General features: G+C 33.4%; 2 protein-coding genes and 1 long non-coding RNA gene across 6 annotated transcripts; all 3 read left to right on the top strand.

Annotated features, from left to right (window-relative positions):
- Positions 1-503: 503 nt before the first annotated feature.
- Positions 504-2,241, top strand: LOC105961911 (putative pectate lyase 2). The gene is made up of 4 exons (XM_012986172.2): positions 504-1,229; positions 1,359-1,462; positions 1,592-1,730; positions 1,832-2,241. Exons 1-4 carry the CDS (start codon positions 504-506, stop codon positions 2,051-2,053), a joined length of 1,191 nt encoding a protein of 396 aa, XP_012841626.2. The 3' UTR covers positions 2,054-2,241.
- Positions 2,242-3,926: 1,685 nt separating this feature from the next.
- On the top strand, positions 3,927-5,848 carry LOC148768681 (uncharacterized). Of its 4 annotated transcripts, XR_016032882.1 has the most exons (6): positions 3,927-4,325; positions 4,425-4,471; positions 4,663-4,776; positions 4,871-4,937; positions 5,285-5,471; positions 5,631-5,848. It is a non-coding gene; the product is annotated as an uncharacterized LOC148768681 (long non-coding RNA). The 4 variants fall into 4 exon arrangements; XR_016032880.1 differs by having other exon boundaries at positions 3,929-4,471; XR_016032881.1 differs by having other exon boundaries at positions 3,930-4,471; positions 5,289-5,471.
- A 5,445-nt stretch (positions 5,849-11,293) lies between these two features.
- Positions 11,294-13,848, top strand: LOC105962225 (WRKY transcription factor 6). Its single transcript, XM_012986525.2, has 5 exons — positions 11,294-11,763; positions 11,891-11,989; positions 12,144-12,311; positions 12,400-12,699; positions 13,024-13,848. The coding sequence occupies exons 1-5, from the start codon at positions 11,431-11,433 to the stop codon at positions 13,672-13,674; spliced, it is 1,551 nt and encodes a 516-aa protein (XP_012841979.2). The 5' UTR covers positions 11,294-11,430; the 3' UTR covers positions 13,675-13,848.
- The last annotated feature ends 2,766 nt before the right edge of the window (positions 13,849-16,614 follow it).

Raw genomic sequence — 16,614 nt, 5'->3', positions numbered from 1 at the left:
GAGTTAGTTTTTCTGTGTTAATAATTTTGACTACTTATTTATCATCGAAAATAAATAATCATTATTCCTAATTTTATCCAACAGAGAATGTATGACAGATGCTGCGTAACAAATAATATAAAAATAATCAAAGATATCGAATCTTCAAATAGTACTTGGAAGCACAACTGAACTAATTAACTAAATTACTAATTAATTATATATAATATATACAATTATATTACTCTCTAGAGCATAATTAACAGTCAATAAAAATCAACTAAACAATAATATAATATTAATATAATATAGACTGGAGTCCTCGTATAAACTTTGTGGGCTAGCTCGTGCTCACACGTTTGAATGAAGCTCCTAAGTTATTACCCAAAAAAACTATAAATAAATAAATAATTAAATAAAATTGAAGTCTAAATTAATTAAACATGTTTGCCACAAACAATTTAATCTAATTTAATTTCCTATATATAAGTTTTTCTTTACTACTTTCTACTCAGCCTTCAGCCATGGCAATTAATAATCCATCTTCTTTATTCATACTTTCATGGCTATTGGCCTATTGCATTTTAACCTATAGTGCAAATGCATCATCGAAAAGTTCGAACAAAACATCGACAACAACTTACCCTCGTTCAAGCAACAAATTGATGAACCAAATCGACTCGTGCTGGAGATCAAACCCTAATTGGGCCTCTAACCGCCAAGCCCTAGCCGATTGCGCAATCGGGTTTGGTTCCAGTGCGACGGGCGGAAAATACGGACCAATATACATCGTGACCGATCCATCAGACGATCCAATAAACCCCAAACCAGGTACGCTCAGATACGGGGCGATCCAGACCCAACCACTCTGGATCACTTTCCAGGGCGACATGTCTATAACTCTCGAGAACGAGCTCATGGTCAACAGTTACAAGACCATAGATGGTAGAGGTGCTAGGGTTGAGATATCCAACGGGCCGTGTATTAGTATAGATGGTGTTAATCATGTGATAATCCACGGGATTAGCATTCACGATTGCAAGCCGGGTAGGCCTGGCATGGTCCGGAGCAGTCCGGACCATGTGGGCCACAGGCTCGGCTGCGATGGAGATGCGATATCCATATTCTCATCGTCCAATGTGTGGGTTGACCATTGCTATCTGGCACGTGCCGCTGATGGCCTGGTCGATGTCACGCATGGGTCGAATTTCGTGACGGTTTCCAATAATTACTTCACTCAACACGACAAGGTACGTTAACTAATAGGGTGGACTCCAGCCCACTCTCGATTTTATTTTCCAATAGTTTATTAAATCGATTTTATTTATTTATTTATTTATTATTATTATTATTATTATTATTATTATTATTATTTGCAGGTGATGTTATTAGGGCATAATGATGCATTTACAGCTGACAAAAGCATGAAAGTGACAGTAGTTTTTAACCACTTTGGCCCTCGATTGGTCCAAAGACTCCCAAGGTGATTTATAATAAATAAATTGGAATTAATTGAATTGTAATAATTCGAGTAAATGTATATTTATTATATACATATTATTTATAATAAAGTATGTAATTAATTAGATGGATTAATTATGTGGCGGCGCAGGGTAAGACACGGATACGCACATGTTGCTAACAATAAATATGACCAGTGGCTAATGTACGCCATTGGTGGCAGCGCCGATCCAACCATACTTAGCGAAAATAACTACTTTCTTGCTTCCAATGATGCTACTGCTAAACAGGTAATTAATTAATTAAGCCATGACAAATTATTTAATAATTAAACAATAATCATTGAGAAAGTGTATGTGAATAATTTTTTTAAATTTTTTTTTTCCGGCAGGTTACGAAAAGGGAGACAACTCCGAATGGTTGGAAGAGCTGGAAATGGAGAACGACGGGAGACATATTTCTAAACGGGGCTTATTTTGTACCGTCCGGTTACGGAAGTACCGCTCCGAATTATTTAAAATCACAATCTTTTGTTGCTGCGTCAGCATCCTCGGTTCCCGCCTTAACATCCGATGCTGGACCTCTCTTTTGTGTACCTCGACAACAATGTTGATAATCTTGTTCGCTCGTTGAGTCGACTCACTGTTTCGTAATCTAATGTTTTTTCTTTCTAAATTCTTTACACTATTTTTTTCGGATTTTTTTTTTTTGATTGAGTATCGTTTGTTGTTTTGCTCATTCTTACGTGTTATTGTTTTCATTTGCGCAATGCCAGGACTTTCTTTTCTAGGTTTCTTTTAACATCCTTCTAGGAAATTAAGCATGTACAGTTAAATTTCTATAAACTATTAGATTTTGAGATTTGTAGAATATTAAATAATCAACATATCGATTAATGAATATTTTATTTATAGGTATTCATTTATCAAACTATTATTTGTTTTTAACGAATATATTTTTCAATTTGTATACATATATTAGTTAATTAATGTTTTTAATGAAATATTAAGTAACAATTTATTCATTTTTTATAAAGTCTTCATAAATTAATTGTAAATGTATAGTGTATTAAGTATTAACAAATTAAGTGTCATTAATAATACCAATAATATTACGTATTTTATATTATAGATGAATGAAAAAAAAATGTAATTTTCAGTTTTCGATGTATTCGATTCGAAAATTTCTGATTATGCAATAATATTTCGTTTCGAATTTTTTCGATGAATAAATATGGGTGTCGAACTAAATGGCCCAAATGTAGTAGAAGTAAAGAATTGGGCCTAACCAAGTTAAACACTCATGGCCCAATGTGCACAAAATATTTTATAATTATTAAATTGAAACTAATTAAGAGACTACTACAATGGGCCAAATCCGAATCGTTAAAAAAAAATAAAAATAGAGCCCATCAATTTGGTAAGAAATTCGAATAAGTATTCGATAATGTTGAACATTGATCTCGATCATACAGCTTATGGTGGAGTGTAATGTAGCGGATTGGAGCAAAGCTAATGACCAATCATGAACTTTCACTGGGCCAAAATGCAACACTGGCGACGAATATTTTTGCGACGTTTTTAGTTTCGTCGCATATTTGCGACTTTATTTACCAAAAACGTCGCAATAAATTAAGAGGTCTAATAAAGTAAAAACATTTGCGACGATTCACCACATTCGTCGCAATCGTGCGACTTAAAATTATATAAAGTCGCAACAAATAAATAAAATTAATTCTTACTTCACTTGCGACGATAAAAAACGAAAACGTCGCAACCAATAATAATTTAACATTTTTAAAATTTAAAAATTGCAACGGAACCAAATATACGTCGCAAATCTTTTCATAAAATTATTTTCAGGCAGAATTGCGGCTAAAGTACAATAGCGTCGCACATTAAAATTAATTTTTTTTTAAAGAATAAAAAGTTACGACGAATTTACATAAAACGACGCACTTATTTTCCATTTAATCACTTATGCATCGAAATATAAAATCGTCGCAAGCAAAAGAAAATATTTTTATTTTAATATTGATGCAAATGCGACGATTTAGTATCTAAACGTCGCTACAAGTTTCATTTAAGAAACTGTTGCGTCGAAAATGGAAACGTCGCAGGTGGGAAAAAAAAAATAGATAAATAAATATTACAGTTGCGACGAATAAAAAAAACGCCGCACTGAAATTGAGTCAAAAAATGTTTCCCGCTTTGACAATGAGTAATCTGAAAAAAGTCCGCCTTTAATTGCGACTAATAATAACAAAACGTCGCAAAGTCTTTCAATTTTCAGCCCTAAATTGTCCGACTCTTCTCCTTCAGAACATTTTTCTTTTCTCTTGAATTAGCCACTCCCCTGCTGCACACATCCGGCGGAGTCTCTCCGTCATCACACCTCCGATCCGCCCCTCGGCGTCCGTCTCTCGCTGCCGCAGCTCGTTGCCGCCACTCGCGCCGCTCGTCCTCCGCCACTTGCCCTCTGCCGCCCGTCGACCTTTTTCGTGAGTGCCTCTCTCCCCTTTTTCCCTTTGTTGGATTCATCTTTATATCTATATATCTATTAATATACATATATGTTTGTGTGTGCTGTGTATTTGCTGATTGATGTTGTATTTAAATAATTATGAATTCTTTGTTCACTTTATTTTGATCTTATACATTTTTTTTTAACATTTGCAATCTACAAATGTGGGCGTCCTTTTCCTAATCCTAATATTAATTTGAATGAAGATGACCTCACCTATAAGAGATAATTGTTGTGGATGTACCAATATTTTAAAAAAAATATTGGAAGTATACTACAGACATTATCTCTTACAGCTTGGCTTCTGTTCCTTGTGTGTTTGTTCCCACTTCAGTGATTTTACAGAGTTTCTAATTTAAAAGGTAAGTTTAGCGTGAATTAGTTGTTGCTAAGGACAATTTTCACAAATTTACAATCAACTTTTTTTAATCTAAACATGTGTATTATTGCTTACTGCCTAGGGTTCTTCGGCATTCCGGTTCTACTGCTTAAGGAAAAATGAGCTCGAGTAAGTGATGTATAATTTGCTAATTACAAACTTTAATCTCCTATGAACAGTGGAGTGACAATATGGCTGTAGTGGAAGAGTCAGAGCATGAATTTAAACCCCATAAGAAAAATTCAGATTCTGAAGATGACAAAAGGCAGACCCATTTTTACATTTATTTCGTAGTTATATTTTTTTTAAATCTCTTTCAGGTTCTGTGAATCCATATTGATATATATAGAAGGAACAAGATTACGCGTGGTAGTTTGATGAAAGCTCTGATAAGGCTTGGAGCTGGTGAAAAAACACCTAGCGACGACAATCAGGTTTGGCACTGTTTTATTTAGCCAATTCCTTTGTTGCTATTAGCATGAACATATGTGGAATGGCATTTTCTTAAGGTCTGCTAATTTCGTGCAGGTTATATATCAATGTACAATTCGTACACTAGATGGAGTTGTTGAGTCTACGCGGGCAGAAATTGGAGGTTAGCTAAAACATATTATTTATCACGATTAAAATGTGTTTGGAGTAATTAATAATATTAGAGAGGAGTAAATAGAAAAAAATCATAAAGAAAAGGGAGACACATCAGATTGTATGACATGCAGTGGCATTGAGCTCGTTAATTACCATGATCGATTTATCTATTAGCAAAATGTGCTTGTTGAAATTTCACAAGTTAGATCTTGGATGTGTATTTGCCATACTAGGCTTGTATCCACGTGTGACAATTTAACTTTCTCATAGAATAAAATGATTAGGTGAATTTGCAATGAATTATTTGGATCTTAATTTGCTAAACTTTATTCTATGTGTTTTCTTTGCAAATAGTTAGGTGAATTTCAATGGATTGCCCTCTTCGAGAAAGCCTGTTACATGTTCACTACAAGGGGATGCTTCTAAATGAAGAAAATACGATTTTCTATGATACAAGAGCGGCCAATAAGCCTTTGGAATTCATATCAGGGGAAGGCCTCGTAAGTGCCATTTAAATACCTAATAAATACACAAACATTTGGTAGTTATTTTGCTGTTGATTTGTATTTTGTCCATATCCCTAATTTTCAAAGTATTATCTGTTCAGATAAAGAGACTGAGTATTCTGTGTAATTGTTGAATTTTTTTTCTTTTAAATAATTCTTTAACTGTGATGTTGCTTATTTCCATGATCATACAGGATTTCAGGTGCCAGAAGGCTTTGAAATGTGCACCTGGCCGATGTTGCTTGGAGAGATAGCTCTAGTTTGACGTCCCGCAGATTATGTTTCACATGTACTGTACTTACCTGGTTATGTCGTTTTTAGATTCATGTTTGTGTGAAACTTTAATTCGTTTTTATGTACGACTTAAAGTTTTTATGTATTTTTTTAATTCATGTTTGTGTGCTACTTTAATATTTAATTTTAATGTAAGACATAAATTTTAATGTGTTTTGATATTTGATATAATAGTTAATTTTGATTTATTGCAATTGATAAGACATGTTTAATTGGTCATTAGAAATAATGAAAAATTGAATTTATTAAAAAAAAAAAAATAGTTGCAGTTGCAACGAATATATGAATCGTCGCAAAAGAGAATATTATATTTGTGAAATCCATTATTTCGACGCAATAATATTAAAAAAAATTGCGACGATTTTGACATAAAAGTCGCAATCCTTTGCAACCATAAATATTAAAACGTTGCAACCACGTGCGACGAAAATAATATATTTCATCGCAATAATAAAGAAAATCAATTTTCTTGGAAAAGCTAATTATTGCGACGATTTGGATTATTCGTCGCAATATCTACGACGGAAAAAATATTCGTCGCAGATTTTGCGACGAGACCCAGAGCGTCGATTTTGGGCCGCCATCGCGACGATTTTGTTTCGTCGTAATCATGAAAAAATCGTCGCAAAGCTCTTGTTTTCGTCGCAAGTTTTCATCGCCAGTGTTCTGTTTTGGCCTAGTGTTTGCTGAGCTCGAGCTAAGGTGAACCAAGCTAGAATAACAAAATATAACAGCATCGAGGAATCTAGAAGACTGAATCGATCTATCGACACAGTTGAAAACAGTTACAAAATGCATGTTATGCACGTACTGCATGTGTAGTACATTGTGTTGTTGTACATTCAGTTAGAAGCAAGAGAGAAACGATCGAGAGAGTACAAAGAGAGAAAACTTGAGAGGTAGAATCGAGTGGATCGGAGAGAATTCAATCCTACAGATTTTGCTTGAGAGATACTGAACCACTATAAATTTGTTCTTTTCTTTATTTTTGTTTTCAATTATGTGTTTAGAAACGCCGTTTTTAAGGTTTTTTGTTTGCTTTGATATCTCAGCGTGTTTGCAAGGTGTTTGTATTACTGTCTAGCTCATTTTTTCTTGAGTTGTTTCAAAAATAATATATATATATATATATATATATATATATATATATATATATATTACAATGTGAACACATATTCCTCATTTATTGCATTTTAGAGGAAATTGGGATCTCTTGCTCACAAATTTCTTTTTAGTAATGTTTGGATCGTGCTAGGAAAATAAGACAAACGTGTTCTTATTTGATTGAGACGTGCCAAATTGCCAATCAATCCAAAATTCGATTTTGATTAATAATCCAAAATTCGATTTTGATTAATAATCCAAAATTCAACTTTACAGCTTCGGATTGAAATCAAATGTCATTTCACACCAATTTTCAAAATTGATACTTCTCTTATTTCAAAATTGATACTTCTCTTATTTCAAAATACTCCATAGTTGAAACCTTTTTCCACAAACACCGAGAAAATTATTAAACATATTTTCCTTAAGTACGTTCTATGAAATTTCTTGCACCGATTTAGATACCGGAAAGTCAGAAATCGTATTAATGTATTAATAGTGTCGATTGTGATCGTCTCGACTATTTATTATTTTTTAATTTGAATTTTATACAGTTAGGGAGTCTATTATCACGCATTAATTTGATGTGAGCTACCTATTATTTGACATATTATATATTAAGAGTTAGGTATTAAAAAAAATTAAATTAAAATTCAAGTCAATGACTTGAACAATTTGAGTTCCCCACATGAAGCATGGGAAATTAATAAGAAAATTGCTGGATTTGAATCTGATTCATTTTTTTCTCTGTACACATTGATTGATGATTCTTGATAATAATTAAATGAATTTGGTACTCAATTTGGCACCTTGGTAACTAGCACCCACGTCTATAATTAATATTCCAACTTATTTCGTTTTTGGAAATATCATACTCATAAATTCAATACTGAAAATAGGGATGGTAATTTAACCCGACCCGTCGGTACCCACCCTCGCCCCGCCTCAGATTCATCAGGTAATCCGTGTCCCGTTAACTAATAGGATGGGTATAAGTTTTGAAAATATCACCTGTAGCGGGTATGGATTTTTGTATTATAAAATAAGGTAAATTTTCTTACACATTCACCATTGCGGTTTCAAATTTAGTGAAATCTTCTTGATTATATGGAATATTATCACTTTTGTAGCCGTTTTATCCCATTTGAGCTCTACATTTTGAAGTAAGATGATCATAAGATGTGTTTTTTGGCTTGCATATATCAGATTGTGGTGCATCAGAAACTGTAAATTTACACAAAACGAGTACAAACTAGAGCACATTTCACGGAATCTAGATGATTATGTTGAATTTGACACCATAAGGGTGGTGGTGTAAGAAGATTCATAATTGAGGGGTAAATGTAATTATCCAAGCAAGTGGGGGATTTTCGTAATTTGACCATACCTAAGGGAAATGGTTGTAATTTACCCAAAAATGTATAAATCAAAAATTAATTTTATAAAATACTCCCAAAATTGAAGGCCTTGTAAGAAAATAAATAGAAAGTGGAGGGTCTCTCAAATAAATAAAATTAAAAAAAAAAAGCCAGCTAGTCGTAATTAAATAAATAAATCAATATTATAATCAAAGTATCTCTGAAATTAATTAATTTTGATTTCAACGCTCATATACAAAAAAATTCTACGTCGTAGAAGTAAGCCACGTGGTCGGTGTACGTTGGTCAGAGAAAATCTCAGTCAACTCTCAATTTGTCCACAAACGCGATTTTAGTGTTCATTTGTTTACTTTGTCTCTGACTTTGTTGCTCGCTTTGTTGACCTTGTCGCCATTTTTGCTCTTCTCTTCCTAATGGAGTAATAAAAGAGTTGATTTTCTCAATTTTTACTTAATAATTGTGATTAGTGAGTAATTAGAAGATTAATAGTAAGAATAGTTGTTGGACAAAGAAAAGCGTGCTGGGGTCATGGTGTTGACCATTATTTGATCAAAACATGTTTTCTTAGAAAATTGGGAAAGAAAAGTTTTTGTCTTTCATGTTTGACATGGGAGCCACACAATCAAGAATAGGTATATATATATATATATATATATATATATATATATATATATATATATATATATATATATATATATATATATATATATATATATATATATATATATATATTTGTGTGTCGACTATAATTGATTCTTGATAAATTGATTAGAGTAGGATTGTGAACGAGCCGAGCTTCCCAGAATTTCCAGGCTCAAGCTCAAGTTCGTGTCGAATTTTGCGAGCTCGAGCTCATCGAGCTTTTATTTTCTAGGCTCAAGCTCAAGCGGATTTATCGAGCTCAAGTTTAGCTCATTTTGTTAATTTTTATTTTTTATTTTTCTAATTTTTATATTAATATTACTTTATTTCATTAGTATAAATTGTTTATCTAACTATAAAAATAAAAATAAGTTATAGAAACATATTTTTCGAGCTTTTTATCGAGTCGGCTCATCGAGATCACGAGCCGGCTTAGCTCATTTACCACCCCTAGATTGAAGGATCGAATTATGGTCCTTAGATATTGCAACTTTTTTGGGTAATAAATGAACCTGCAGCCAATAATAGAGGTGCATTGTGTAAACATACATACTCGTATAATAGTTTGCATGCAAATTATACAAGATACGTAAATCACACTAAGCTAACCATGTGTAACAAACTCGATCTAGCAACTGTTGTCAAGAAAATTCGAACATGAATCAATTAACACAAGTTCACTTTTTTCCAATCGCTAGGTAATCCATTACGGGATTTGTTGCGCTCTTTTTACTCTACTAATGAGGCGGCTTATGAATGTAATTATACTTTATTATTGGATTATGCCGACAAATATCGAATATACCGATATATATATTCCATTTAATTACATCCATTTATTTAGTAGTTGGGAATTAATTAGAGTAAAGAAAAAATTTGGGAGATGTATTACTACATGCTTACTAGTCAGTAGTGATAACGATGTGAGTTTATGACAGCCTTTGAGAAGTTCACGCGTAGTCCATTTGTCTAAGTCATTGACCAATAATACACCATATTTTTTTATTATTTATTATACTTAAAATTAAACCTTATTCTGTAAGAAAAATATAATTTTATTCGATTTTATTTTCAGATCCCAATTAGAGAATAAGAAATAAAAAAAAAATATATTTAAATTTGGTGATATAATAAAATAATTTTCTTTAATACATCATGAAATTAATTTATGCAATTTGCCCATCTATTTACATAGTCTTTCAAAATATAATTAGTGGTAATAACAGTTAATTCACAAGAGAAATAAATGTTGGACCATACTTTTTTGTATGTGTGGAGTCAAGAAGTATGGTCCAAAAAGTCTATGCAAATGGCCAAGGCTAACATGTATCTTATTCTTACCACTTGCTTATCTAGTAACCGTCGCGGTCAACTCTCAATCAAACCCGTTCACAAATATCTCGTTTATTACTAAGTAGTTAGATGCTACATTCGGTTATATAGATTGAGTGTATATCAACTGTAGACCTACATATAATTAACTACACACACATTCCTGTATATATGTGCTTCGTAGACGGTTTTTTAATCAGATTTATAGTTGAAATCCACCTGATAAAAATAACTAGGTGTATGACTAGGTTTTATTCGATTATTAAATTCTGAACAATAATTATATTGAAGATATTAATTTTAAATTATACACTTCACTAAATCATGAGTTTGAATTCCACCGTCATCTATTTCAAGTGTAAGGCTTATGTACAATTGGATTGATTTTTAGTTGTTAGAAACTCGAAAAGTCTCGTTCAGCCGGCTTTTACATATTTTTATAACTTAGTAAATTATATAAATAATTCACAATATATTTATGAAAAAAAATGAATAATAGTAGAAATCGACTATTTCCAAACTAATTACCTTAGCTTACTATTTTTTTTTTCTAATTATGATAAAAATATATTTATAGAGTAATAATCTAATTAATATATATATTCGTGTGAGTGATTAAACAAGTAAACATTAAACAATAGATTTGCCGTCAAAATTCGTTGACTTCCTCAATAGTTTGTCTATCTCTCTTTCCTCTTCATTTTCATCACGTGGAACGCGCCGCATACCTAGCGACGGTGGATTTTTTACTTTAAGCCATTCGCCGGCCCGACCCGACCCGATCCGACCCACTTACCCGCCCAAATACAAATATCTTCTCTCTCCCTCTCTTCGAACGGGTCAAACTCAGTCTCATTTCCGTCACGAATTTCTCAAAAGTCTAAGATATGGGGCCAATGCCAGCTGGCATACCCTACCCTGACGCACCACCTTACGTCATCTCTGTCCTTAAAACCCTTTCACCTAGTAAATTTAAAAAAAATATATTTAATTAATTTTCATTTCTATTTATTAATTTCCGGATAAATAAATAGAATAAATAAAACTAAAGGAATTGCATGCAGCCACATATGTGTATATATAGGCTCGTTCGTTGCATTTGTAACAGACTTTCTTTCTTACACTCTCTTTCACGCCCGTTTAATTTTAACCCTCCATTCTTTCTTCCCTTAAATAAACCAAAATAAATAAATAAATTCAGAGCCTAATAATTTAGATCTTCTTCGTTTTCTTGATCTTATTTATGGACAAAGGCTGGTGTCTAACCCTCGAAAACTCCGACCAATCCGGGTTTTTCTGCAACAACAAATCGAGTTTCGGGTTGTTTAGTACTTCGACTTCAAGTCCTACGTTGATTAATAATAACAATCATCGGAACAATTACGGAAGTACCCTCAACATGTTTCCGGTCATGAATTCTAGCGGTGGCGACGAGCATCCCACACCTCCGGCGGCGGCGGCGGTTCGTGGGGAAGTGGACTTTTTCTCCGATAAGAAGAGGCCGTTTGATAACGATCGTCAAGTTCATAATAATACCCTAGTCAAGAAGGAAATCCATTCTGTTGCTGAAGTAAACGTGAGTTTGCTTGTTAGAACTTATAATTAATTAACTTTAATTTTTTTTATTTATTATATTATATTTTTTTTATTATAAATTATATTGATTTGTTTTCGTTCAATTGACATTTTAATTTTGTGTTTAGACTGGTTTGCAACTTCTGACTGCCAACACCGGGAGCGATCAATCCACGGTGGACGACGGGGTTTCCTCCGGTGTCGAAGATATGCGTGCCAAAATCGAGGTAATTACGTAATTTAAAATCATGGGTTTTTTTTTTTTTTTTTTTTTAAAGAACTATTCATCAATATAGGGTTTTGATAATTATATGCAATTTTCTTTCTTTCTTTTTTTTTTTTTGACAAATTATATGCAATTTTCATGATATATAATAATAGCTTGGGCAACTTCAAGTTGAGTTAGAAAGAATGAATGGTGAGAACCAGAGGTTAAGAGGGATGCTAACTCAGGTTAGCAGTAACTACACCTCACTTCAGATGCACCTCGTGACCATGATGCAAAAGCAGCAAAATCCAACCACACAACTTAACCATGATAATCAGCAGGTACTAATTAATTCATTAATTAATTTAATTTAATTAGCCTTGAATTAATTATAAGTTCCTTAGTAATTAATTAATATTCAATCTTCAGATTGTTGTTAGAGAACCCGAAATAAAGAAACACGAAGATGGAGGATTGGTAGTTCCGCGACAATTCTTCGATTTGTCGAATCGAATATTATCCGATGAACGATCCGATTCGTCTTCGGAAGAAAGGACGATTTCAATTGCCGAATCGCCTAATATAATTGACCGAGAGGATCAAAACCGAGAATATTCCCCTAATAAGGCTCCAAAATTGGACCACACTAAGCCCGTTGAACAATCGACCGAAGCCACCATGATGCGTAAGGCTCGTGTCTCGGTTCGAGCGAGATCCGAAGCTCCCATGGTAATTAATTAATTAATTAATTATTAACTGAATAATTATACGCATTAATTGCATTCAACATCCCTGTATTATATCGAATTGCTAAAAACACTCCATATTATAATAAATATTAGTACTTATTCCTCTTTTATTTAATTTTATTAGAAAATTACCCCTTGAAACGCATTATTTAGGGGGTTGTGTTCTAAAAAAACAGCTTCATAGTTCATAATGGGCTTTTTGCTAATCTTTATAATATGGGGGTTCTTTTTGCAATTTGACATAACATAGGGGTGTTGAATGAAATAAACTCATAATAATTTTTTTTTTTTTTTAATTGTGAAGATTTCGGATGGATGTCAATGGCGGAAATACGGGCAAAAGATGGCGAAGGGGAACCCATGCCCACGTGCGTATTACAGGTGTACGATGGCGGTTGGTTGTCCGGTTCGGAAGCAGGTTCAGAGGTGCGCAGAGGATCGGACGATCCTGACCACAACCTACGAAGGGAACCACAACCACCCGCTGCCGCCGGCGGCCATGGCGATGGCGGCCACAACCTCCTCCGCCGCTAACATGCTCCTCTCCGGCTCGATGTCGAGCGCCGACGGGTTTATGAATCCGAATTTCCTGACGAGAACGATTCTGCCGTGTTCGTCCAACGTGGCAACTATCTCGGCTTCCGCGCCGTTCCCGACAATCACGCTGGATCTAACCCAGAGCCCGAACCCGTTGCAGTTCCAACGACCCGGCCCGCAATTCCAGATTCCATTTGCCGTTCCGAATAACCCGAACCCGAACCCGAACCCGAACATGTTGAATCCTCAAGATATGTACAACCAATCCAAGTTTTCGGGTCTGCATATGCCTCAGACGACGTCGTATGCCGACACAGTGAGTGCGATAACCGCCGATCCGAATTTCACGGCGGCACTAGCGGCGGCGATCTCCTCCATTATCGGCGGAAATCAAGCTCAGAACAACGGCGGGCGCTAACCCCAACGTAAATAATACAACTGACGGCAACAACAACAACCAGTAGGGTTTTGCCAGTGTTTTAACACATATATACACATATATATATATATATATATATATGTAATAGATAATCTTCTTCTAGATTGTTTGTTCATTTTTGAGGTGGAATTATCAACATGCATGTTCATAATATATATATATATATATATATATATATATATATATATATATATATATATATATATATATATATATATATATATATATATATATATGTTACATTCTTTGTTATAATGTTGTTGTGGAAATTTAATTTTAATATATCGATTCGTATTTATTTATCCTTGAACTTGAAGTTACAATTAATTCATCATGCATATTTATCTAGCAATTTATTTTGCCAAATTTCAACGTGAGAAATGTTGTTTCAGTTGTAATAATACCGTTTCGAATTCATACGTGATTTTGACGATTTTGGGTTTGAATTTGGTTAAATTCATAACACATTAATTTGTATTTTTTTAAGTTAGCTCACTAATCCAACTTGAATCATTAATATTCGATGTCGGGTGAGAAATATATGAATAAATTAATAAATGTTGCCCGCAGTTTTTGTGTTTTGAATTTAGCCAAAGTTAGAGTAGAAAAGAAGAGTCAGAATCACGTTCAAAATCAATACTATCTTACTCAAAATTGAAACGACATTACACATAATTACACACACACCCATGTGTATATGTACTTAGTGAATGATTATTTAATCAAATCTAAGGTTGAAATTCACTCGATATAAATAAGTAAGTGTAACATCTAACTCTCTAGGGGTATGAACGAGCCGAGCTCGCTTCTTTTGGCAGGCTTGAGCTCGACCTCGAGTCTATTTTGTCGAGCTCGACCTCGAGCTCTAGCTCGTCGAATTCCTTCATTTTTGCTCGAGCTCGAGCTCGTTTCTATTTTGTCGAGCTCGAGCTCGAACCCAAGCTCATTTTGTTGTTGTTGTTGTTTTTTTTTTCTTATATCTTTTTAATTATTTTATTATTATTAAAAATGATTTTAAAAAAATTACAAAATAAACACTAAATTGTAATTATATACATTTTTTTAATATTTATATTTTATTGTTACTTATTTCTATAATATTTTATATTATTATACATTGTTTAAATAAAAAATAATAAATAAGCTCACGAGCCGATTCGTGAGCTCACGAACAACTAAAAACTGTCTAGAGTTTGAGCTCGAATAACTCGAGTCCAGGTTCAATGTTCTTTCGAGTCGACTCGGCTCGTTACCACCCCTATAACTCTCCGATTTTAGAGTATTTGTCCAAATAATGGGAAAACAACAAAAGAAATTAAAGGTTAGCATTAGACAATTATGGAATTGTAGTGAATGATATATGGAGGACCAATCGTGAAACAGTGAGACGTTTGAAAAGGTATGTACTTTAATTGGTCCAGGTCAACAACTACGGCCATTATTTGTTTGACACGTCAATAATGATATACTTCAAAATTTCCGAAAAGGACTTGTCTGCAATTTCCTTATTTTTTTCAGCCCAATAATTAATGTCAGACAATCAAGGTGTTACACTGATAATAACATTTCATATTTTTACCATATTTAGTAAAATATTTAATAATTGTTTTTATCGGCTAAGTGAGATACGTTATTGACTTTATTGCCACAGATGTCGTCATGAAAATTGAAGTACAACGAATCAATCATGTGCTTTAGATACTTGTACTTTACCAATCAACAGATTTTTTTTTTTTTTTTTATAATGATAATAATATTCCGAACGTGTGATAGAACTGCATCCACCGTACGATGTAATTACATCTTTGATTGACTTTGGATTTGTCATTTCCACATGCTCCATGTGAAATAGTTGACCGGTGATTTGAATTAGATGAAAGATTCAACGTGTAACTTACATCCACCGTACGATATCGTTAAGTTTAGAGACGAATGGCACAAATGTTTCTGATGGGTCCACGCTCAAGGTTTACATCGATAAGACTATAGAGGCACACATAAATCAAATTGCGCACGGTTTATATTACACATAAATCAAGTTTAGGTAGGCTCAGTGGCTCAAGTAGACCACAATACAGATTGTCAGATCCAAGTTGACCAAATTAAAGTTAAGAGCTTTAAGCCTATAAGAATATATATCTTCATATAAACATTTGGATCCGTCACAATCAAAGTTACGCAATTCATAACTCCTGAGCAGTTTCTTGAATCCTCTGAATTTTTTCACCATCTTGAGTTGACTTGAGCGTCGGAGGGTTTTCGCCGAACCAAGCTCCGACGCCCTTGTGACGCAGGTGGTATAACCCATGCGAGGAATCAAGAGTACGTGGGCGGAATTGCAAGACGTGACGTGGAATCGAACTACATCAGTTTTCTATTCATCATTAAAAGTAATAATAAATAAATACATAAATAAAGAAGAAACAATCCATATTATGTTTGGGCCTATCAACTTTCAATTAACCAATTGATGTATAACAAAATTTTCTATTCGAGACTTCAAAATTCCATAGGCCCAATATGTAACCCAAAAACTATTGGGTTCTTACAATCATTTAGCCCATAATTAATATATATCATATCATAAATGAGAAAAGCAATATATATTTCAAAAAAATCTTTTTTATTTTTTTTGCAACAAGACTTCAATTTCACTTGCTAGATTTTATTACAGGAAAAAACTGCTTGTAATTTCCATTAAATACATATACCATTAAATAAATTTGGTACATTCAATTAAATAAATATATAACAAAGTCAAACAAAATTTATAATCTATAATTAAATTCAACTAAAAAATTAAAATAGAAAAAAAAAAAGAAAAGGATTAAAAAAGGCTCACACAAAGCACGAACCTCGTAAAAGACGCAAAAAAACCAAAAGTGCTGGTGTTGCGTGTTACGCCACCTCTCATACTTT

Source organism: Erythranthe guttata, chromosome 8 (assembly GCF_056151865.1).
Source record: "Erythranthe guttata isolate IM_541 chromosome 8, IM_541, whole genome shotgun sequence".
Taxonomy (NCBI): Eukaryota; Viridiplantae; Streptophyta; class Magnoliopsida; order Lamiales; family Phrymaceae; genus Erythranthe; species Erythranthe guttata.
Note: the sequence above shows the minus strand (reverse complement) of the source record. Positions and strands in the feature narration are given on the sequence as shown.

What these genes read in the sequence shown, in the direction of transcription:
- LOC105962225 (XM_012986525.2), top strand. Translation starts at nt 11,431, where the DNA reads ATGGACAAAGGCTGGTGTCTAACCCTCGAAAACTCCGACCAATCCGGG. An exon ending in ATTCTGTTGCTGAAGTAAAC is followed by an intron (nt 11,764 to 11,890) that starts GTGAGTTTGCTT and finishes TTTTGTGTTTAG; the next exon opens with ACTGGTTTGCAACTTCTGAC. An exon ending in ATATGCGTGCCAAAATCGAG is followed by an intron (nt 11,990 to 12,143) that starts GTAATTACGTAA and finishes ATATAATAATAG; the next exon opens with CTTGGGCAACTTCAAGTTGA.
- LOC105961911 (XM_012986172.2), top strand. Translation starts at nt 504, where the DNA reads ATGGCAATTAATAATCCATCTTCTTTATTCATACTTTCATGGCTATTG. An exon ending in ACTTCACTCAACACGACAAG is followed by an intron (nt 1,230 to 1,358) that starts GTACGTTAACTA and finishes TATTATTTGCAG; the next exon opens with GTGATGTTATTAGGGCATAA. An exon ending in ATGATGCTACTGCTAAACAG is followed by an intron (nt 1,731 to 1,831) that starts GTAATTAATTAA and finishes TTTTTCCGGCAG; the next exon opens with GTTACGAAAAGGGAGACAAC.